The sequence below is a fragment of the Podarcis gaigeae genome (assembly GCF_964106915.1).
Source record: "Podarcis gaigeae genome assembly, chromosome: 10".
NCBI lineage: Eukaryota > Metazoa > Chordata > Lepidosauria > Squamata > Lacertidae > Podarcis > Podarcis gaigeae.
In genome coordinates, this window is record NC_139686.1 from 69,641,320 (window position 1) to 69,665,889 (window position 24,570).

The 24,570-nt window shown below is 41.6% G+C and overlaps 1 protein-coding gene across 4 annotated transcripts in view; it reads left to right on the forward strand.

Moving 5' to 3' along the window:
- Positions 1 to 24,570, forward strand: part of RELN (reelin) — a 311,282-nt gene that overhangs the window by 178,036 nt on the left and 108,676 nt on the right. For all 4 annotated transcript variants that reach the window (XM_083701222.1, XM_083701221.1, XM_083701223.1 and 1 more), the window contains 8 exons: positions 1,749 to 1,861; positions 3,282 to 3,490; positions 6,733 to 6,861; positions 7,713 to 7,822; positions 11,171 to 11,237; positions 14,397 to 14,630; positions 15,227 to 15,388; positions 20,211 to 20,447. In XM_083701222.1, coding sequence (XP_083557348.1) covers positions 1,749 to 1,861; positions 3,282 to 3,490; positions 6,733 to 6,861; positions 7,713 to 7,822; positions 11,171 to 11,237; positions 14,397 to 14,630; positions 15,227 to 15,388; positions 20,211 to 20,447 — 1,261 coding nt within the window. The remainder of the gene's footprint in view (positions 1 to 1,748; positions 1,862 to 3,281; positions 3,491 to 6,732; positions 6,862 to 7,712; positions 7,823 to 11,170; positions 11,238 to 14,396; positions 14,631 to 15,226; positions 15,389 to 20,210; positions 20,448 to 24,570) is intronic.

Genomic DNA, 24,570 nt, shown 5'->3' on the forward strand with positions numbered 1-24,570 from the left:
CAACCATGGAGGGGCAGGCCCAGCCTATCCTGAACCCCTCCATGGAGGGGTAGGCCCAGCCTATCCTAACCCCTCCTCCACCAGATTTATAACCAATGCCTAACCACAACCTTACAAGTTGTGACGATTTGCTACGCAGTAGGCAAAAACCACCCAGCCAGCCAATTTGCCAGGTGGAAAAATTCCTACCAGGCCCCTGCTCAAAGGCAGACGACCCCATGACAGGCATAGCAAGGTCAACGCAACAAACCCCTTATTCTAGGGCGGGTGGGCGGGTGATCCGTTGCACGCAGCAAAAGAGAAAGTACAAGGCTGCGTGCAGAGTATTTAAACCTTTTACCCCTCCCACCAAAATTGCAACATAACTTTTGCCCCAGCAACTCGGCAATCCAATCAATGCCCCCTGGCCATCTTGGAGAACTTACCCAGCAACAAAGGGGTGGCTCAGTAGACCCCACCGCAACACATGCTCTCCCTGAAGGAGAACACACTTTACAATAAATGACTTGCCTGTGGTTTAAAAGCAACCTAACCCAGACAGAAAAGTATTCTGTACAACCTCATGCTGAAATACTTTTGGAAATCTTGTACTGGCGGGCCTTCCACAAATGAGTGGTTGTTACCTTGGATAACACTTTGCAAAGACAGCAGATGAGATAGCATGCAGGGGGCATAGATACAATAGCAGAACCATCTGCCTCTCTTAGTAAGAGAGCTGCAATTACTGGAGTTCTGTAACTCTTTTTGATAGTGGGAACCAACAAGCAGAAGATTTCAATGGCAAAATCACACACTTTGTCTCTGCAACACTTTTTCCAGGAATGTTGTTTTTCAAGCTCCACAGATCAGGTAAACTACATGTGGAGCTTATTCTTTCAACACTGTGTTCATTAATGTGAAATGGAAAGACAGTAAAGGAAACAGAGAATAAATTTGCTTTTCCGATGAAGCAGCCTTTTATGTCAAAAAGAGTAAACAGCCTTTCTTACTGGAAGTGGAAGTTCTCTGATATTTGCTCTGAATTGTCACGTCTCCTCTGTGCTGCATAATGTACAACAACAAAAAAGCACAGGAAGGGGAGATTTCTGCATTTCCAGGTCTTTCAGGAGATGCACACCTGCATGAAAAACAGGAAAGACACTTTAGTCGACCTTCTGAACTCTTGGGCAAAGCTGTTGGCTCAGCAAGAAAGGCTGCCGACTTTTATGATCACACTGAAAAACATTGTGTGAAAATTTACTTGGTTGAATACTCAAGTGGGGAAAATATTAGGAGGGTGGAAGTAAATTTTAATTTGAGTTTAAAATATAGGAGCTGAACTGCATCCAGAATAATCCCACAGAACAGTCTTGTTGGGATTGTAAACTTCAAGTTGCAGATAAGAATCTGCATGCTTAAATGCTGTGTGAAATCAACCTTTCTGCATATAGAAAACCAGCAGAACAGTATGAAACAGTCAGGATAATGTGTTTCTTTTCTACACAGAGTTGCTTTCTTTCCTTTTTCTTTTAACTTCCAAGCATGTGGTTCTCATCACTGTTTATTTAAACCTCATTTTGGGATGGGTGTTCTATTGCTGCATTTGCTGCATTTCAGTGGCATTGACTTTTGTTTCAAATGTTGCACACATCAACTTAACAATGTTTGTCAACGGTGATTTTCACAATTGCTTTTACGTAAGGTGAGAAGATTTTAATATACAACTGAATGTTAAATCGCTAACTCCACCAATATACACATTGCTACAGGTGGGAGCTGTGATGCTGGACAAACCCATGAAAGTGACGTCATATTGTATGCAAAGATTGAAGGAAGAAAAGATCACTTAAATCTGGATACAATGACCTACACTTCTTATAGGGTAAGAGTTCAAAACAAATCCTGAAGGTAGCTCAACTCAGGTGACAAATGCTTGGCTCCTACATTGATCCTCCATTCATATATCAGATTTCCACCAATTCCCCATTCCTCTGTACCCCCCTTCCTGTTTCCAAAACTATTCCCAAATTTGAGGCAAGTTTGGAGGGGCTTGCTCAGGTAAAAAGACTATTAAAATAGTTGTGAAATTAGCACGGTGTCTTCAACATTTAAAAAAATTGTTGGAATTGTAGTTCAATAAGACGGCTACGAATTCTGTTCATCCTAGCCTGCCTAACAAAGTCATGGTTCCCAACCTCTTTGGGAATATTGAGAATGACTCTTAGACCTATTCCTGTAGTATATAGGTACAACAAAAATAACATACTGTACCCTAATTCAAACACAAGAGAATAGAGATGACTAATCTCCTTTCCATGGAGGTGCAGGTTACAGCAACAGCCAAGGCGACATTTTTCCACCTTCGCTGCATCAAGCAGTTGGTCCCTTACCTTTCCCACCCCGACCTGGCCACAGTGATCCATGCGATGGTCACTTCCAGGCTTGACTACTGTAATTCGCTCTACGCGGGGCTGCCCTTGAAGCTGTCCCAGAAACTCCAGCAGGTGCAGAATGCAGCAGCGAGGCTCCTCATGGGGTCTCTGCCACAGGAGCATATTCACCCAGTGCTTTTCCAGCTGCACTGGCCCCTGGTGGGGTAAAGGGTCAGATTTAAGGTGCTGGTTTTGACCTTTAAAGCCCTTCACGGCCTAGGACCCTCGGACCTACGGGACCGCCTCTCCCGGTCTGCCCCACGGAGAGCCTCAAGGTCCATAAATAGCAACACCCTAGAGGTCCTGGGCCCTAAGGAAGTCAGATTAGCTTCAACCAGAGCCTAGGGCCTTTTCAACACTGGCTCCTGCCTGGTGGAACGCTCTGCCTCATGAGACCAGGGCCCTGCAGGATCTGATTTCTTTCCGCAGGGCCTGTAAGACAGAGTTGTTCCGCCTGGCCTTTGGCTTGGAGCCAATTTGATTTCCCACCCCCTTTCTTTTTTCTTTTCCTTTCTCCTCCTGCGATGAGGCTGCATTTTAATATTTTAATGTTTCAATATTTTAATGTTGTATTTTAATCTTGTTTTTAAGTTGTATTCATTCAACTTGTTTTTATTATTGCTTGTTAGCCACCCTGAGCCCGGCCTTGGCTGGGAAGGGTGGGGTATAAATAAAAATTATTATTATTATTATAATGTGCAAGTACTGCTTTTGGAACAAAAGTTTTCTAGCATAGTTTGTATGTATTTATGTGTATTTGTGTGTGTGTGTGTGTGTGTGTGTGTGTGTGTGTGTCTATTTATCAGTCTATAATTTATGTATCTCACAGATTACATTACAGAAATGTAATTAATGTGATTTCTGTTGAAGGTTCCATCTTTGGTTTCGGTTGTCATCAGTCCAGAGCTGCAGACTCCAGCTACCAAATTCTGTCTCAAGCAGAAAAATCATCAAGGGCATAACAGAAATGTCTGGGCAGTTGATTACTTCCATGTCCTGCCAGTGCTTCCTACCACTGTAACTCATATGATACAGTTTTCTATTAACTTGGGTTGTGGAACCCACCAACCCGGCAACAGGTAATTGCATTTATTTATTTTTTAATGTAATTGTTAATTTCTCTTAACAATTCTAGCTTTTATCAAACTGCCTCCCTGTGTTCCTTGGTGCATTTATGCAGGGCTAGTGTTAGGATCCTAGGGCTCCTGAACAAGGGACCATCCATGGACCCTTTTCACCATGAATGGGCTGAGGTAGCAAGATAAACAGAATGAGGGAACATAGTAGGAGATAAGACCATAGCTCACTGGTAGAGTGTGATTGGCAAGTAGAAGGTGCCATGAGTGATCCCTGGCATCTCCAGTTGAAAGTATTGAGCCCCTTTTGGGCCTCATGGTCACTTTTAAGAAGTTTCAAAAAATGTGAGCACCATCACAAAATGGCTGCCCTGAGGCCTGGCTAATCACAAAAGACAAGTAACTTGCCCAAGTAACTGAGTACAAGGAAGAACTGAGGTCTGTGCCTACAAATACACAACAACTCCTTTGAGCTCAGAGCTTTCTGCTGTAAATTGAAAACAAATGCATAGATGGGGTCTGAACCACAAACCATAAAATTGCTCATTTGAAACCATGGCAATAATTGTGTTTCATTATTTCTTCAAATCGCTTCTAACTAAACTCACTTCCCCAATGTCTTCCTCTCTTTTTTCAGGATTGCCTCCACAGCTATCTTTCACAGGCAACCCCACCTATCCAAGCATGCACCCAATTCATCTCTCTCCTCTCCTTCCTTCCTTCCTTCCTTCCTTCCTTCCTTCCTTCCTTCCTTTGGTCCTATCTGCTCTCCTTCTGCTCCACCAACACCTCATCTATACTGGTTTTGTCCTCCCTATGTGGCTCTGGCTTTCTCCTTTCCTACCTTCCCTCCCATGGCCCCATCTGCTTTCTTTCTGGGTCTCACAAGGTCCCATCCACCCCTGCCCAGATGATCCATGCAAGCAAGCCAAGTCACACCATGTGTCAGAAATATTATTGTGAGCCATGCCACATGTGAAAGACAACAGCATTCTGTAGTTTTATGTAAAACTTTGGCATCTATTTTCTTCAGCTAGGACAATAAAAGCATAAGATAAGTTTGAAAGTTTTGGCCAACTTCTGCATACAACTTCTTGGGAACCCTTAGTTGGCCATATGTGTTCTACATATGCAAATGTAGGTGTTCTGTATTTTGGTAGACCATGCTCAGGAGAGATCTACAATTAGAACAGTCCTTTTAAAATGAATTTCTCTTTTAAGGTACAAGTACAAGCATAATTTCCTGTTCCATAGTAGGGATTTTCAGTACAGTCTTTGATCTTTTTTGAAAGATCTCCTTTCAACTCACATAGTGGCTCCGATTCAGGGAGTTTGTTTTGCTTTATTCATTTTTGAAAAGAACTGCTAACTTCCCACAAACCTCATCTACATTTCAAAAATAATTTCACCATGCAAATCTCCTTGTCCACCAAAGCATAATTTTTTAGCAGTACTCTCATTTCATGACTAGGAATATAGTAGAATATGGAGTAAATGTGGTCCTCAAAGGTATCCATAAAATTTCAACTCAAATGAAATCAGTGAAGCCTCATAAGCTATTTTAATTTACATTTAAAATATCACACACACAATAATTGTGTGGAAAGACATTCTTCAAGTAAAATCATATTCCAAATAAATTATTCTGAACTGGATAAGCCATGTGCTGGCTATTTGGCGCCAGGCTGATGAATTATTAATTTGTCTTAATGCTTCATTTGCAGAACTTAAAATGAGACTATTAGAATTAAACTGCGCTGCTTAAATTATTCTACACAGACATTTTTCAAAAGGCTACATTTCTTTCAATATTTCCCAAATTAGTTGAAAGCTCGCAGAATGTGACTTGTGCTTATTCCAAAAGTATGTACTGAAAGTGCTTTTATTTTTTATAATGAGTGGCAGTAAAATACTTTAAAAGTTCAGAGGTGAGGTGATTCATGTTGAAAGAACTTTGGATTAACTATTGACCACTCACAAATACACTCCTCGTTATGGACGCTGGTGGAGATGGTTGCAGCAGGGCATTCTTGAATGACAAAGATCAATCTGGGTTCTGGTCTGGCCTTGGGACCAAGCTGACCTTGATCACCTTTACCTAGAACTGAGCAAGGGAAGTACAAGCCTACTCCTGCTTCTCAGTCACAACGGAGCTTTTGGTAATGTTGACCTTGGCATCCTCCTGGACCAGCTCCATGGGATAGGATTGGAGGGTCTGTTTTACAGTGGTTCCAGTCCTACCTATGTGGTCAAGTTCAGAGAGCATCACCTTTTCACCCCTGAGAAGTTATGTTCTGGGGTGCTACAGGACGCTATTTTATACCCAGTGCTATTTAATATCGATATGAAGCCACTGGGAGCAGTCATCAAGAGATTTGGAAGAGGCGGTGTGTGCCACACATATCTAACCTAAGATGTGATCACCTGAACTGCTCCAATATGTGAATATCTCCTTAGCTAAGATCTCTCACACATGTACTTCTTGTACCCCGTACCCACCCTCCACCCACTAGAATGCTTCTTGGAGATGCATGGGAAGCTGTTCCTTCTCAAGGTCAGAGTAGTCTGATATAGGTCTAACATCTATACACACTGCAATCCTCCTCTCCCCCCCCCCCACCGCCTTTTGAGCTTCTCAGCTACTTGGGAGGAGGCTGAGATTGTCTACTATGCAGCTTCTTGATCAAGAAGATAGCTATTCTCGTATGCCTACTATATTTCTGTGCTTCTGTGGAATATAACATGCGTGCACAGCTTGGCCTTTTATCCCTGATTGTTCTGAACTTATGAAATATAAATAACCCAACTCAATCGCCTGCTCAGCCTCCTGACCCCTCCACAAAATGGTTTGAGAAACCTATTAGCAGTAGGAGCACACAGGCCTTACCTCTCAGTTTCCCTTTGGTCTGCCTCCTTCTTGACACACCAGGCCTGGCATCAATCCTCTTTAAACACAATGTAAAAAAAAACAGCCTGCTGGGCAAGTCAGACTTGCAGAAACTGCTCTCACACCCATCAGCTAAACACTTTCTGACAAGGGTTACTATCTCATCTTTTAACGCACTGTGCTTCATGTCTGTTTCATCTTGAATGTTCAGCACTCACAGGCATTTCATACTTCAGCATCCAGGGGATCAATTATTAAATAAGCCATGATTTTAAAGCTTTTGTGTGTTCTTGCTATTAATCTCAGCTAGTGTGGGATGAATAGCCCATTTTACTTCTCTGTTTCTTTGGGTTCCTAGTGTCAGTTTGGAGTTCTCCACCAACCATGGCCGATCCTGGTCCTTACTTCATTCTGAATGTTTGCCAGAGACATGTGTCGGGTCTCACCTTCCTCACAGCACAGTCTATGCCTCAGAAAACTACAGCGGGTAAGGAAGTTCACTCTAAATAGCTCTGGTGCAAAAATGATGCAAGAGGAAATTGCTCGTGACTCGGGAAAGCAACGGATATGATGTCAGTGTCTTAGCTCTTCTCTGTGACAAATTGAGGAAGGCATCTGATGTTATGCTAAGAAATTTTATTCACCTCAGGATGTTTTAATTGTAAGAAGGACAGCCTGATGTTTTCAGGACCCATAGTAACTGAAAAATGATTTGATAAGCCTATTAAATAAATGTGAATTTCTTAAGAATTATATCAAGCCTAAACAGTTGCTTATGGTTAACTCCCTCTGCATATTCAAACCTAAATGGCTATATATGAGTCCTCGTTAAGCAGCAATAAAGTTACATTACAAGTGTAAAGTAAACCTTTTATGAGTGATGTCATTAAGGCTTCCTCAAGTATGGGCAAATCCCAGTATAATAAGGATTTGGCATAAAGGCTCTTACTCTACTTTCCTTGAACATTATATGTTCGTTCCAGAATTGTTTCCAAAGTTCCTATTTGTATAACAATAATTTGAAGGATTGAGAGCAGCTAGAATAATCTGCTTCAGTGATGATAGCCAGAGAGCTTACAAGCTAAATTTAGATTTGGGTTGGGGAGAGTGAAGCAAGGATATTAAGGAATGAATATATGCAAATACAGTTGCATGCATTTGGACTTAAGCTACTCTATCCACTCCACATGCTCCTAGAGTTTAAGACGCTGTGATCCTTAAATACTAGGGTACCCTTTGTCTTTGTGAGTGAATGAAGCATCTGCAACTGGTATGAGCTTGACACTATTATAACTCTAAATCGACTTGTAAGTTTGAAGGCTCATATGTTTGTTTCAGGTGGAACCGAATAACTATTCCACTTCCCAATGCAGCATTAACTAGAGATACCAGGATTCGATGGAGGCAAACAGGACCAATTCTTGGAAACATGTGGGCAATTGACAACAGTTAGTAGTATTCATTACCATCATCATTGTGCCTCAATAGTGCTTATTGTCTGTGCTCCCTTCTCAGTGAGTGCCTTTGTGTTTCGCAATATGATAAAAATGGTAGGGATCCCAGTTTCTTAAGCACTCCCCCCAGATGTTGTTGTTTTCTTTATTAAAGTGAGGCTAAATATCATTTTTCCAATTTAAATGGCTTGCAGAATCTTAGGATATAACATCATGCACTGAAGTAGGCAAATACATACACCAGGGGTACCCAAACTTTTTTCAAAGGGGCCCAGATTTGATGAAGTGAACATGCGTGTGGGTTGACCAAAGTTGTTGAGCTTTTTTGAATGAAGTTGCTGAGCTTTTTTTAAGATTTTACCCCAGGACATATACTGCCACGGGGGTCGGCAGGCTGGATTAGGCCCCTGAAACAATGGACTTTGGACATGCCTGACATACACACACACACACACACACACACAGAGAGAGAGAGAGAGAGAGAGAGAGAGAGAAATAAAGGGAAATCCTAGAAATTGTTTTGAAAACATAAACCTGATTTACGTATGTAATTTAAAAAATAATAATAATGCATGTGTCCTATTACACAGCCCCATGTGGAGTTGCAGGAATGATTTCTCTGGCTAGGTCCAGATGTACCAGGAAACCAAGGCTTAGAGATTTGCCACCACATGGTCTCCTAATGTCCATTTCTCTTCACTCTCCCTGTCTCTTGCACAGGAACTGCCCGGACACTTCTCTGCGTGGGTTTAAATATTACAGCTAACCATCACTACATCCATCTGAGTGCAATCAACCACACACTCCTATTTTCACTTTTATAATTGTGTTTAAACTGAGTCTCCAGAGTGGGTGTAGGAGTATGGCTGGTTTCATTTTAATCCTGAGTGGGCAAGGAATTCATTTGCAAGAGGGAAGAAGCAGGGAGAAAGTAGGCAGAATTTCAAAGCCTGCTCCGAGTCCCCCAGTCCTCGTTTAGCAGGCCTTATTGCCAGTAGATATGTAGATTAAGTCATATGAGATCTGTTAATAAAATAAGAAGGGCATGATCAAAGCAAAAGCATTTTACAATGTAGCCCTTCATTTGTGAATGACATACTATATAGCTGGTTTTATAGTAAACATATCTGAGGAACAAGAAAGCTGCAAAATGTGCAAAGCTCTGCAAAAGAATGTGAGAGTTCACTAATATCCCCACAAAGAAATAGGATAAATTTTAACATTATTTTATTATAAATGCAGGTTTTCAGGCCAAGATCTCTGATGTTGATCTGTGAGTGTGTTGTTGCTTTAACGAAAATTTTGCATCAAGCTAGGAAGTATGAAAAACGGAGTACACTTCTTCTTTTAAACAAGTTGCAGTCAAAAAGCTGCACCATGTAACTCAGTTTTTACAGGAAAAACCTTACATGAATTAAAGCTGCAGTCCTATACATACTTATTTAGGAGTGAGCCTTACTGAACTCAGTGAAACTGAGTAGCCATGACTAGGATTGTGCTATTAATCTTATGGAAGGGGAGATGGGGAAGAACCTTTGATAAGTGATATTAAAATGTGTGATAGTTAATTCCTGCTGTTTTTTGTTGTAATGTTATTCACACATGCACATTTTTATTTTTTGCATTAACTAGGGATTAACTGTTTTTGAGTTTTTGAGGCAATATTAATGTTTTGGATTGTGTGTGGTGACATCCCCAAAATGAAGGAAAATGGACATCAAACACTTTTCACTGTGTATTGTTATTAAGAGGGTATCCATGAAAAAACCGTAAGGCTAAAGCAGCACGTAAGAAAATTCTAAACAGAACAATGGCAGCACAATTGGTGACTGAATGTTCATGTTTTGAAACCAAAACAAGTCCGCATGAATTTTCCATCAGAAATACATATTTAGATTTCCAGTTTGGGCCTGAACATGGCAATGGCAAGGCATTCTAGTGCTAGCTTCAAAGTTTCCAGTGGGAAAACAGGGCCAAACCAGGGACAATTTCAGTATCATGCCGGTTAAATGGAATGACTTTGTTGACATGGGAGTCTATGAGAGTGCTGGGTCCCCTGCTAGACACTAGAGTTTGTTGTGGTTCGAGGACCCGACCCCCGCAATGTGGAATGAATACACAAGGACACGTGATATAAGGTTAATGGGCAAGAAAAGGCCACAACTTTATTGATTACAGCAGTGATAAGGTATTGGCTTAGGCATTGGATGTCTAAAACAAGGGGGTTTATTCACCAGTAGATGGAGTCTGTTGATGCTAATCCAACTATAGGCTCTCCCCTGATGTCACCGAGGGTCGTGCCATGGCCTCCCGCCAAGCAGGCATCGGACAGAGTACACGACCGCCAGATTCCTTTAACGGAATACCCCAAAATTGAAGGCATAGGCGATGGTCACACCTAGCTCTTCGACACACCACAACACATTATTCCAATGCCTAACCTACCCACCAATACCACGAAAGTTGTGACGATTGCTACGAGGTAGGCGAAAAAACCAAAAAGCCTAATGCCAAATGGAAAAATTCCTACCAGGCCCCCTGGACAACCAGGGCGACCAACCTAAGGTCCATAGCAAGGCCAAGGAACTAAGACCCTGAGCTTGAAGGGAGTGGAGGGTGGGTGACTCGCGACGAGACGACGGAGAGGAGAATGAGGCCGAGGAGGGGCTGGCGCCGCAGCACATAGGCTGCTGAACACGCCCCCTCGGAGGCACCTGGTTGGGTGCCTGCTGATGGGCGTGGGCGCCAGCCAGGTGAGTGGGGGAGGCAGGGGGCTACCGCCCCCTGCTAGGGGCGGAGCTCGGGCTCCCGCCCACAACCACTCCCCTCTCTTCCAGGGAGGAGAGTCTTTGTCATAGCATGTACATGCTATACAGTGTTATTTGAAATGTTGTACTGTATTGATCATTACTAACTTCTTAGGTTTTCGCACACTCATTGTGTGTTATTCATATCCATTGCTGGTTTTCTTGTATTTGTCTTGGGTCTTATTGAGCTCCTGGATAATGGATATAGTAAGGCTATTTTTGGAAAACTGCTTATCAATATCAGTTTCCTGCAAAAAAAGGACAAATGTCCAAAAAATATCCAAATCATAAACTTAATTGTAACAATATTCAAAAGAACATAAATCATTTTGCAAGAGCAAGTTTTGTTTCAGTCAGAGTCGTAGTTAACAAATGCTTCCATCCATATATTCACTATAAATCTATCACTTACACAGTCACATTGCTTGGATTAAATATCCTAGTCTTGCTTGATATTATGAAGTCAGTATATCTGTGCCTTGTTTGTTTTTTCTTTGCCTCAGAATTTAATATAACTAGTTTTCTTTATCTGCAGTTTACATTGGGCCATCTTGCCTCAAATTCTGCTCAGGTCGAGGGCAGTGCAGTAGAAATGGCTGCAAGTAAGTCTGATATAAACCACTGGCCAATGTATTTGTGCTTCATATTATGGTTCTTTCTAGGTTGTAAGATAGTCTGTCCTCTGGGAATGCATCCTCTCCTGGTAGAATAGGCAGGATCCTCTACAAGTGGTTATCAAGAAGAAGAGTTCTCGCCTCGCTTAGACCAGACTCTTGTTAAGTCATTCTGTCATTCATTCAGCCCATATGGAATCAAAACAATTATCAGGTCCTCTTATGTGGCATAAGGTGGGGACAGTGCTATTCACCAAATACTACTGCAGTGTTTCAGAGGGGCCTACCTGGGATCCGCCATGTAACATGGACTGCAGCACCACCTGACGGGTTGCTCCCTTTGTCTTTTGCCTTTGTTAACCATGCCTATTAATACTTCTCCCAACTGGCAGTGGAAAAAGGCATAGCTTCAGCTGCAGGGGGGGAAGCATTTTCCATGAGCGCCATACCCGCTACTTCAAAAATTATTTGCCTTTTCTCCAGAGGTTTTGGAGCATTTTAAAGTTCCTCTAACAGACACTCCAATGGTCACCCTAACTTTTAACATTTACCATCCAACCATAACAATAGTTGCACTAAGTTTTGCTTCATCAGGTGTTTGAGACTGACTCCATTAGCCTCAGAGCCTCAGGCTTTATTTGCTAGGGTTCTGGTTATGTGGACTGGTCACCTACCATATTTTTTGCTCTATAAGACGCACCAGACCACAAGACGCACCTAGTTTTTGGAGGAGAAAAACAAGAAAAAATATATTCTGAATCTCAGAAGCCAGAACAGCAAGAGGGATCGCTGTGCAGTGAAAGCAGCAATCCCTCTTGCTGTTCTGGCTTCTGGGATAGCTGCACAGCCTGCATTCGCTCCATAAGACGCAGACACATTTCCCCTTACTTTTTAGGAGGGGAAAAGTGAGTCTTATAGAGCAAAAAATACGGTAACTGCTTTCACCAAATCTATTAATTAAAAAATATATCTTTGTCTGTGACCTTTGTAGCAGAGTCCCTTTTTGATTGAGTGGTAGTTGGGCCTAGGTTTCTGGCCTCAGTGTCAGTCACAAGCAGAAATGAGGCCATGCCTCTCTTTGGCCATGGAGCTGTCGTTTGCAGCTGGGGAACATGAAAGCTTGGAAATTTCCCATGATTCCCAACCGCAAAAAATAATAATAATGGGAGTCCTCTGCCATATGTTCTCTGCCTGGGCAAGGACAGGAACTCTGCGGGAACAGGACTGGATGCTAGCCAAAACAGCTCTTCGACGACGTTGCTCCTGCAACCTGCGACCGGGCTGACTGGCCTTTATCTTCTCTGAGGCCAGGGGCAGTCCCGGCCCCCAGGAGACCCGCCTCTCCTGGCCTTAAGGCGAGCACTCCTCCTGGGAGAAACCAGTTCCCTTCACCTCTCTGCCCTGAGCCTCTGCAGTTCAGGAGAGGCTGAAGGGTTACTGGACCCAGGGGAGACTCACCTGTAGGCACTGAGTCCTCAACCACCTCCGGAGCCAGAGTGGATTCATCTGGTGTCTGCTCCTGAGGATCCGGCACAGGTGTAGGTGCTTCAGAATCAAGGCCCTGCCCCAGCTCAGCTGGCCCTGGAGGCGGGGACTCCTGTGCAGGCTGGGATTCCTCCGGTTCAGCCTCTGAATCGGATTCCCAGGCCATCACAGTTGCCATGAAACACTTCTAGCAACTTGCTTTGTTTTGGGTCAGACCGGAAATATGAAGCTATTTCTGCCCACACATCCAAAGGACTATGAATGACACCTATTGGACGTGGGTAGGGGTCTGATTTGTTGCACTTAGGATGTACCAAGCCATGTCAACAGGGAGCTGATTTCCACATCATGCTAAGCCCATACCACAGCTTAGTGTGAACTCACAAGGGTTAGGGTTCCTGGAGAGGAGTCTAGAGCTATCGCATTCTTCCCCAGTCCTCCTGCTGCTGCAGTGCTGTGTTTCCTTCAGACAAACTATGAACTATAAACCTAGGAACGGACCTTGGAGTTACAGCTCATGGTTTGCTGGAGAAGAGACAGTGGGACACAGAGAGAACAATGAAGGTGGGGATTCCTGTTTTCATAACTGTACAGTGGTACCTTGGTTCTCAAACTTAATCCGTTCCGGAAGTCTGTTCCAAAACCAAGTCGCGCTTTCCTATAGAAAGTAATGCATAATGGATTAATCCATTCCAGACGTTTTAAAACAAACAAACCTAAAACAGCAATTTAACATGAATTTTACTACCTAACAAGACCATTGATCCATAAATTGAAAGCAATAATCAATATACTGTAACATAAAATAAATAAGACAATATTGTAGATGATAAAAATTGAAATTAATTTTTTTTTTCTTACCTGCACTGATGATCGTCATTGTTTGGATGGGGGGCTTTTATCCATTTCCGCAGTCACACAATCACTCAGTAGCTGAACTGGGTTCCACACAGTCACAAAAACAAATTAACCGAAAAAGCCTCAAAAACAAAAATGCAAAATAGCTAGCAAAAACAAAAGCGCCAAACTTAATCAAGGCGCAGCTTCTGATTGGTGCAGTTGCCCCAGAAACAATAGCCAACAGCTGCATCGGGTGTTCAGCTTCCAAAAAATGTTCGAAAACCGAAACACTTACTACCCTCCCTTGGTTTGACTACCAAGGCATTTGAGAACCAAGGTACCACTGTATTACATTTCTCTCTCTGCTATTATGTTTTTATTTTGACCATTCAGTTTCCTTTCCCTAATCTAGTTGCTGTTATAACATATAACACAGCTTCTTGGATTTTTGGAATTCCTGCCCTATGTTATTTTAGTCTGGGCAAGGCAGAGGACAGACTGCCCTATAATAAATTCCACTGCAGTAAATAGGTATTACTGTCAAGTAGAAGAGTTTTGTTGTCTCGGGACAGGATTTCCGCAGTTTAGCAAAAGAATGTTTGAATGTGCTTAAAAAAAATATATTTGTAGAGATTTAAAACTGAAGAGGAATGGTAGCTGGGTAGACTTAATTTAATTTTTTGAAGTTTTATACAGCATTATGGTTGTTATGTCTGAAGATATCTGACTTTATCCATGACTTGATCTTGCACGTTCCATGACTTGATCTTTATAATACCTATAATATTTAGCTGAACATAAAATTCTTATGTTTTATTACAGATGTGATCCTGGCTTTTCAGGGCCCGCATGTGAAATGGCCTCCCAGACCTTTCCTATGTTTATATCTGAGAGTTTTGGCAATTCTAGGCTTTCTTCGTATCACAATTTTTACTCTATCCGTGGTGCTGAAATAAGTTTTGGTTGTGGAGTCCTAGCAAGTGGCAAAGCCTTGGTTTTTAACAAAGACGGGAGGCGTCAGCTTATCACTTCTTTCCTTGACAGCTCACAGTCCAGGTAAATAGAAATAAATGGAAATAAGACATTGAAGTTACAACACAGGATCCAGAGAGCCTCGGGTATCATGTATTAAAACTCGCAGCCTCCAATAGAGAAAATTGATCTAACAGGTTACTAGTTTCTTAATATACTTCTTATTTGATTTTGGTTGTGTGAAATTTAATTTTAAAATTCATTTGCTTTATCTGCAGCACTAAGTATTTAATACATTTGGGGGCAACTATTGTATGCCTGAGTTTGCAAACATGCGGCATTAATATCAAAAGTGAGTGTTGGAGCCAAGTGCTAATTAATTATTTATGAGGTTATATTTATTTTGACAGCTTGTGGCAGCTGATTAGATCCATTCGATATCTCCTCCACCCCTCCGGTTCCTAATAAATAATTGAAGGCAATAATGATTGGCATTTTAAAACAATATATTCCACATTGCATTGCTGGACTGAATAAACAATTTCAGCTTCACAAAGACCCTATAAATATTGTTTTCCTTGGCTTGTCTAGATTTTTAAGATTAAAAAAACAACAACAGTTCTAGGAAGAGAGTGCTGTATAAATTGCAATTTACAACGATCCATCCCTTTGTTATCTAGGTTCCTCCAGTTCACCTTAAGGCTTGGAAGCAAATCCGTCCTGAGTACCTGCAAAGCGCCAGATCAGGCTGGAGAAGGAGTATTGCTGCACTATTCATATGACAATGGGATTACGTGGAAACTGCTGGAACATTATTCCTATCTCAACTACCATGAGCCAAGGTACAACAGTCATTTACATGGAGAATGATGTGCTTCCCCAGTTAAGTGCTGGTTGTCTACAGCCCCACCCATAACACACTTAAGCTGAAGCACTTGTATTTAAGATGATTTTGACAGACTCGGTTTAGTAGGAGTTCTTGGTTGAATGAAAATACACTATCGCTGCAGTTGTGCAAATTACCTTGTTGCTGTGGGGGTTTTTGTACCCTTCTCATGTTTTGAATTTAATATTATTTGAGAATGTGGGCGCTCCTTTAGATATTTATGGATTAACTGTATACGTAATGAAAGGCTGCCTATTTTGGAAACAATATCAGCAACTGAGTATAATATACTACCATCAAAGCCACCTATACATGCCTACTCAGAATTATGTCCCTTTCATTTTGGTGAGCCTTATTCTCATACGATTATGCCTCAGTCCCATTATTGCACTACAGTATTTAAAGGTTTTACTACATAGAGCCCAAACCTAGTTCCCCTCGGCTGTGCCCTTGTACCTTCCCAGAGCAATCTGGTAACGACTCTTCTTTCCCTGTTCAATGCATGGTAATAATGATAGTGATGAGGATTTTAGAATTTCATTTTCTTCCTGAAAGTGGAACTTCCATTCTAGAAATATTTTTCATGTTATGTATAATGTATGAATTAAGGAAAGCGGCTGCCAGTACAGCAGAACAATCTATATAGTTTTATATACCTTTTCCACTGAATTCTTTATATAATGGATTCTACAAGAGGCAGTTTTATTTATTTATCAATTTGCTCTCTATCCTGCCTTTCATCCCAGGAACTCAAGGCTGTGTGTACATGGTTCCTCCTCACCTTTATCCTCACAATAATCCTTTGAGGTAGGTTAGATCAAGATAGAGTGACCAGTCCAAGGTCACCTAGCAAACTTATGGGTCAAAGGTCTACAACTAGTCTTTGCCTGCAGCGGCAGGTCATCAGAGAGGGGACTAGCTGGGTATTTCTTGACTTCCCTGTTTGATAGTCAGAATTGCTGCTGGGTTAAACGCAGAGAAACTTTGGGCTTTATTGGTTATCCTGTGGTGCTGTGGGTTAAACCACAGAGCCTAGGGCTTGCCGATCAGAAGGTCGGCAGTTCAAATCCCCGCAATGGGGTGAGCTCCTGTCGCTCGGTCCCAGCTCCTGCGAACCCAGTAGTTCGAAAGCACGTCAAAGTGCAAGTAGAGAAATAGGTACTGCCCCGGCAGGAAGGTAAACGGCGTTTCTGTGTGCTGCTCTTGTTCACCTGAAGCGGCTTAGTCATGCTGGCCACATGACCCGGCAGCTGTATGCTGGTTCCCTCGGCCAGTAAAGCGAGATGAGCGCCGCAACCCCAGAGTTGTCCGCAACTGGACCTAATGGTCAGGAGTCCCTTTACCTTTACATGCACATCTATCCTCACTGGGTAACATTGCCAGGAGCAATGTACAACTATACTTCAGTACTGGATTCCTTTATCTTTTTAAAAGCAAGCCTTATTCATTTATTTCTGAACTTATATACCACCCTATACCTGAAGGTCTCAGGGTGGTTCACAGAACAAAATCATAATATAATAACACAAAATATGTAATAAAGACAACAACAACAACAACCCAATAACCCTTTCCCTCCCAAAACCGCACATTTTAAAAGGGCATAGGATTTCAATCAGATCAACCAAAGGCCTGGTTAAAAAGGAATGTTTTTGCCTGGCTCTTAAAGGTTTACAATGAAGGCACCAGGGAAACTTCCCTAGGGAGAGCATTCCACAGACAGGGAGCCACTGCAGATAATGCCCATTCTTGGACCTCTTGGGCAGGAGGCATATGAAGAAGGGCCTCAGAAGATGATCTCAGGGTCCGGGTAGGTTCATATGGAAAGAGGCAGTCCTTGAGGTATTGCGGTCCTGAGCCATTTAAGGCTTTACAAATCTATGTATACATACATGTCAGGAGATCAGAAGTGGCTCACTTGGTGGGATGGAACAACATCCTCCTGGAACCTGGTTGGGTCTGCTTACCAGGAGAGGAAGAGGTGTGGTGGCAATGAGGTCAAGTGATGGCAGAGTATATCAGCTGGTTAATTTGTCTTTTGGACCAATTCTGATGTAAATTCTTCTTTTGTAGAGGCATACCCATGGGTATTTAGAAAATATTAGGACTCCTGTTCTTGTTCCTTAGAACCACTGTTTCTGGATTAATTTTTACAGCACTTCCAAAGTCACTTGTTCCATTTGACTTCTTCTTGTTAATCAGTTAGCACATTCTGTCTGCAAGAATAAATGTGATATCACAAGATACTTTGAGTGCATATATTAAGATTCACAAAGACAGCTTAGCAAGCACTTTCTGAAAGTGCTGTTATTTGCCATGAGTGAAGATGCAAAGATGTATGTGAAGAATCAAAGAGCAACATAACAGCACATACCTCAGGTAATTATAAGGCCCATACAAGGGGGAAAGAAGGAGCACGATGCTAAATGTATGATTCATTCCCCACCGCCAGTCACTTATGCCAACTTACTTACAGGTTTTCTTTCAAGGAAAAAATAAGAAAACACACAGAGAGACTCAGCAGAAATATACTGAAAGCATTTTTTGCCAGTATTTAATTGTACATTGATGGAGACAAATGCTCCTTATGCTGTCCTGCCACACATCTCACCTTGCATGTTGCATGTGGGCATCTGCTGTTATTGATTTATGGAACATTCACAAAGATGTCATTGCCATGGCAATTAATGTATGCTCCCTGTAGCTGTGTACTGTAATTGCTCCTGGAAATTCGATATTATTCTTAATTTTCTTCACAGTTTGTCAAGTACAGGTTTTGTTGTCACAGCTGTCACGAGAAATCAAGTGGCCTTGAAGACGGTGGTAGGCTCATGGGACTGGCTGGCAAAAGAAATGCATGGGCAGTACAAAACTGCACACAATCTCATCCTCTGATGGGAGTTCATTTTTATGTTTTGGAGAAATGAGTATTTTCTAGGGATTGTTCCTCCAGAAATACTGCAGTTGGGTCTACAGTTATGTCAGTGCTATGATGAAAACAAAGGGAGAAATAAATCGTTTAATGAAGGAATATAACATGTGCTACATGCTGTAGCCAAAGACACTGGGGGCAGTAAAGCTGACAAAAGGTTTTTAATTCAACTTTTGGAATGATTCTAGCATAAAGGGTTTGTTTTTTTCCCTCTACAGAGACATGACCTAGAGTTCCATGTCTTTTCCCAAAAAGCATTTATTTGAGTGGGGAATTAGCTTGGGAAGCAGTAATTAACAGAAGAAGAGCAAGAAGGGGCAAGGGGCTGATTAACCCTTTCCGCTGTCATGATATTTGTCAAAAAAAAATGTAATAATAATCCATCCTCTAGGCTACTTTCCCACCTGCTGGGGGGAGACCTCATGTCTTCCCCTTCCCCATGGATGAGAAAGTGGCTTGTGGGTCATTTTTGCAGTGACAATTATATGAGGGGGAAAGTTGAGCAGACTCTCTTCACATGACCATCCTTTGCTCAGATTGCCATCTTGCCAAGCCTGCTTTTGGTTTTTAAAACTCATGGGAAATGTTATGTAATGTCTAGTAGGGCCCTGACTGTAGCTAGCAATCTTTTTTAGAGATGGCAAGAGTTGCTTATACTTGGTCTGCTGTATGGTGATAATAATAACAACTGCCATTTTGGCTTACCTTGAAAGAGCTGTAACGATTATTGGGAATTAATCTATGCACATGAAGAGCTTTTAACATGTTAAACTGCTATAGAAAAAAAAGTGAAGTTGCATTTTTCTCCTGTGGAAACATTGGTAGTTTTTGTGTAGGCCTTTTCCAAAGTTTAGAAATGGTTGCCTGGAAAAGTACTGTAAGTATAATGTAGCTCAGGGAAACCTTGCGCTGTAAGAAACTCCCCCATCATGCACATTTGATCATCGAAACAAGTTTTGTTTAAATATGTTTTGACAGTCTTTTCCAACAAATATATTCCTGGAGCTATTGTACATCCACCGTATGGATAACTGGGATGAATTAGACACCCAAAGTGCTAGTTGGCCTGTTGAAATTCAGACAGCTAATATAAAATTATATACTGCACCATAAATATGTTCTCCTGAAGAATTCAGTGCAGCCCACCTACTGGCTATATCTTACTTACTATCATAATTTATTGATCTCCAGAGACCTCTTGAATGTGTGCCAGCTACCTTTTGCTGGTGATACACTACAAGAGAAGACTCTAATTCTTTTCCATTTGCTTTAAGCTAGTACATAATTCTGCTTTCTGCCATTCACATTTTATCACTTGTATTTTTCACTCCGTTCTCCTCTAACTCTGCTTATTTCTAATTTATTTAGCTTTGAATTGTAATCTTTCCACCAAGGTTTGCTTTGTCCTTACCATAATGACATTTGGTTTAGTAGTCTTGTATAATATTACTAACCTCAGTAACAGCAACCGTGCATTGGGTTTTTAAAAAATACATGCATGCAGGGCAGTCAATGTACAGTACACTGAATTTCACAGAATTAATTAGGGGAAAGGGCCCCTGCCAAAAGGAACTTGCAATCTGAATTTTAATAGTGGGGAAAGGAGGGAGGGAGACACATGGGGTAGCAAAAGCAACTATACATATTTAGACTTGGGTTACAATAGGGGATAAGGATCAGAGCAGGAATAGACAACAGAATGGCAGTCAACGGAGGTTTGTTTTTAGGAGGGATTGGAAGAAAAATATGAAGGGGCCTCATGCAAAGGCATTGGCTTTGTAGAACCATTTAAGAGGTTTCTCTACCATGGCAGTTTCAATAAGTTCATTTTGCTTGTTTTTTTAAGAATAATTTCAGTGGAGCTACCAGAAGATGCAAGGCAGTTTGGCATTCAGTTCCGATGGTGGCAGCCATATCATTCTTCTCAAGGCGAGGACGTGTGGGCGATTGATGAAATCATCATGACTTCTGTACTTTTCAACAGTATTAGCCTAGACTTCACTAACTTGGTGGAAGTTACTCAGTCTCTTGGATTTTACTTGGGAAATGTTCAACCATACTGTGGCCATGACTGGACACTTTGGTGAGTATTTCGGGATTTTGGTGTGAAGTTTCATTCTTATATTCACTTACTTGAGTAGAAGCCCCAGTAAACTCAGCAGAACTTAGTATCATGTAAAAACCTGCTCTCAAATACGTTTAGGATATGGATATAAATCTTTAAATAAAGAGGATAATAGAGCATGTTTCTAAGTATCCTAATGAGTCTAGAAAAGGTCTAATTGATTTCTGCAGATGAATCTCTTCTTACTTGTTGTTCATTAGAATTTTCCCCTGGGCACATAACATGAACAACAATGTGTTCGTTGACCTATATGTAATGAGGGGTAAATTTTACACTGCAATGCAATGTGATTTATGCTTGATGGTGAGCCTGTGCTCACATGGTTTCTTTGCCTGCAACATGTTGGAAGTTTATCCTGAACTGATCACTGATGTAAATTAAAGAATAATTAGCTGCTCTGATTTCCTTCAGTTACATTAATTAATTTATGCAAATTAAGGCAGGGAGATGGGACATAACGTGATTAGAGGACACACTTAAAACACAATTGATAAAGAGTTTTCTGTGTAGCTACTTAATCTTTTGTATTTAGCAGGATCTATCTCGCAACAATTCTATTCAAGGGATATATGATCTAGCCAAATCTAAGCACTTCTAAGGTCTAGCAATGTAATGGGACAGTTAAACACCTATTTATCTCTCTACCCCCATTGAATCCAATGGGGTTTTGAAAGGTTTTCACTGTGGCTGGATAAGTTCCCAGCAGTTTTCAGATATAAAATGGTCTCTGTATGGAAAACTCATAAACCTACTCCCATGAATGTTTCCCCCCAGTGTTTTTGCCAACATCTCCATAGTGTGGGATATGTAATATCTACTTGCCAGCTGCTGTCTCATTACAAAATCCTGTTACTGCATATCAGATAGGTCCTAATTTGCCAGTATAGCAGGCTTCTTGGTGCCCCAAATCACCTATAGAATGGTGTTCAGGGAATTGTCTCTTGTTTTGCCATAGCTCTACTTCTGCTCTTAGTTCTGTATTTCACATTAGTGGTTTTTTTAATGCTACTCTGCTATGTGTTGCTGTTGCAGCACCAGCAATTCCCTACACTGCAATTGTATGACACCCTACAGTTCCATGCCACACTACATATTGGAGTATCGCAGTGGCAGATCAGTTATCAAACCACATCCGTAATGCTTTCCAGTGCATTACTGTACATTGTAAAGATGGATTGTGACAACAATATGCAGAATGCATATTAGGGGTTTTTATTTATTTTTAGTTTTATTCTGCCCTTCATCCAAAGATTACAGGGCAGTTCCAAATATAAAAATACAAGATGGGAACACCAATTACACAATAAGAGTAAGAACAAAAACAAAGACCCCCTTCCCACAAACACCTTTCAAAAGACATAGGCCTGGTCAAAGAGAAATGTTTTTGCCTGGAACCTAAAGATGAAGGCTCTAGGCAAGCCTCCCTGGCGAGAGCTTCCCACAAATGGGGAGCTCCTGCAAAAAAGGTCCGTTCTTGTGTTGCCACCCTCTGGATCTCAGGTGGAGGAGGCACACAAAGAACTGTTGTTTGATTTTCTATTCAAAGTACCTTTAACCCTTATTCATTTTTTCCACTTATGAACATTCTCATCATATGCATTTCTTGGGAATTTTATGACAAGAGTGAATCTATTGAATAAAGGGTGATCTGTAGTGAGGACACTGTTACTTCCGTAAAGCGAAAGTGAGAGATTACAAAGTTGAAAGCTGCTTTGTATGGGAGGGTTTCTTTAAAACTTAGTAAATAAATAAAAAAGTTACTTCTGAATGGATATTTCCATGTATGAGACTATGCTTGTGTGAGTAAGACCCAATGAATAATACTTCTGGGGAGGAAATATGTGTGTGCTATACAGATTCCAGTATATAGGTTCTTTCGCACTGGAATGTAGGGTTAGACCCAGATGGGTTTCTCATGCCGAAAGTAAAGGTAAAGGTAAAGGTACCCCTGCCCGTACGGGCCAGTCTTGACAGACTCTGGGGTTGTGCGCCCATCTCACTCAAGAGGCCAGGGGCCAGCGCTGTCCGGAGACACTTCCGGGTCACGTGGCCAGCGTGACATCGCTGCTCTGGCGAGCCAGAGCCGCACACGGAAACGCCGTTTACCTTCCCGCTGGTAAGCGGTCCCTATTTATCTACTTGCACCCGGAGGTGCTTTCGAACTGCTAGGTTGGCAGGCGCTGGGACCGAGCAGCGGGAGCGCACCCCGCCGCAGGGATTCGAACCGCCGACCTTTCGATCGGCAAGTCCTAGGCGCTGAGGCTTTAACCCACAGCACCACCTGCGTCCCTCATGCCGAAAGTAGACACACTGAAATCAGTGGAATTTAAAGTTAGGCATGACCACTTACATCAAGACCAAGGGTTGGCAACCTGTGGTCCATGGGTCACAAGCGGCCCACAGGGGTCGTTTAAATGGCAAAGGAGCAGCCCCTGAACCAAGCCGCCCACTCAGTGAGTCCTCGTGTGCTTCACTAAACCGGCATAGCGCGGACTCACTTCCATGGCATTGGAAATCGTGTCTGCGCAGACGCAATCCGGCCCACCAAGTGATCTCCACGGGAGTGAACTGGCCCAGATGAGGTAAAACTTGCCGACCCCTGATCAAGACTAACCGTGGATCCAGTACTTAAGATATTATTATGAACTAAAGCAGTATAATGCACCAATGGAAAGAATCAGTTTTATTAAGCTATGTTTCAATTGCCTTTGAAGGTTTTATTTCATAATGCACTTGCATATGAATATTGCATTAGCATAAACTTTATGTACTAGTATTACTAATGCATTAGGACTGGTATGGTGAAAAGTTATTTTTCATTAATTGTCAGCATCTGTTCAAATAAAGTTGAAAGGTATCCTGAGTCAAACATGAAGGCTCCAAGCCTGATTACAAGAACTTTATTTTTCTGCTTTCATCAAACCACCCAGTAAAAGTTCATCCATCTCTAATCAAGATTTTTTTTTCTGCTATGGATTTGCTATATAATGAATAATTTGCTTTGAGAAACTGGAATCATTGTGATTATGAGAAAACAGTAAATAATAGAACTGTTGGCCCAAGGGCACCCAGGGCTAACACGCCAGGACTTTTATTAACAAGTAGATTTTGAACAGTCTGATTTGACTTTCTGATCACCTCTCAAACTAAAAGGAGTTGACTTGGCTGTGAGAACAACGTAAAATGTGCTTTGGCAGTGATAATGAGGCTGTTGAAACTGCATTAACCACTTTAATAAGGACAATGGAAGTACTCACTGCTCATTAAAATGAAACAACATGGCCATGCTCAAACTGTTTGCATCATTTTCATCAAAGAGTTGGCATGAAAGGCCTTTAATGCCATTGCTTTCCCTCTGGTCTCCTTAGATTGGCACAGCATATGTGGGGATTTTTTTTGATGGGCTTTTTTTATTAGGTGGCAAGGTAAAAGTTCTTTTTTCTTGTTTTTTCTTCTTTTCTTCTTTTGGTTTTCCCCCCTCCCCCCGTAAGTCCAAACAAGAAACTACAGTGCTAATTACTCTGCAGCCTTCTCTTCTTGGTTAATTATTGGTTGATTATTGCTGAATTGGACAGAAAAGCATTGTGTGCACTTAAATTATTGGGCTGTATAAATATTCTTTGGGTGCTTTGTGAGAGGTGAACTATTCCCTTTCCTGACCTTGCATGTCTCAAGGGAAATTTTTTACTTATATCAGGACTGTGCAAATGGCTGGTAGTTAAATTAATTATTGTTGGCTTCTCCCAGCTGTGAGTCCATTTGCTTCTCATTTTCTAACTCATGACTTTCCATGAGCATGGGTTGCTATGGCATGAAGAGTGTTCTCCTGGGAGAACTCTGACAATTGCTTTTTCATTAGAAGAACTGTAGTCAATATGCTATAAATCATTTTACACCATGTCATCTTAAAGCACAATTTCAAGAGGGGGGGAATGCTTATAATTATATGGTGGGTTTCCCTTTGTCGACAGGAATTTGTAAAGCAGAATCTATTTCTGCTTCAAGATCAATGCTCTGGCATTTATAAAAGCTTTTATACATGTTCCCACTGAAGTATTTCCTCTCCTTTACTGCTGCTTAA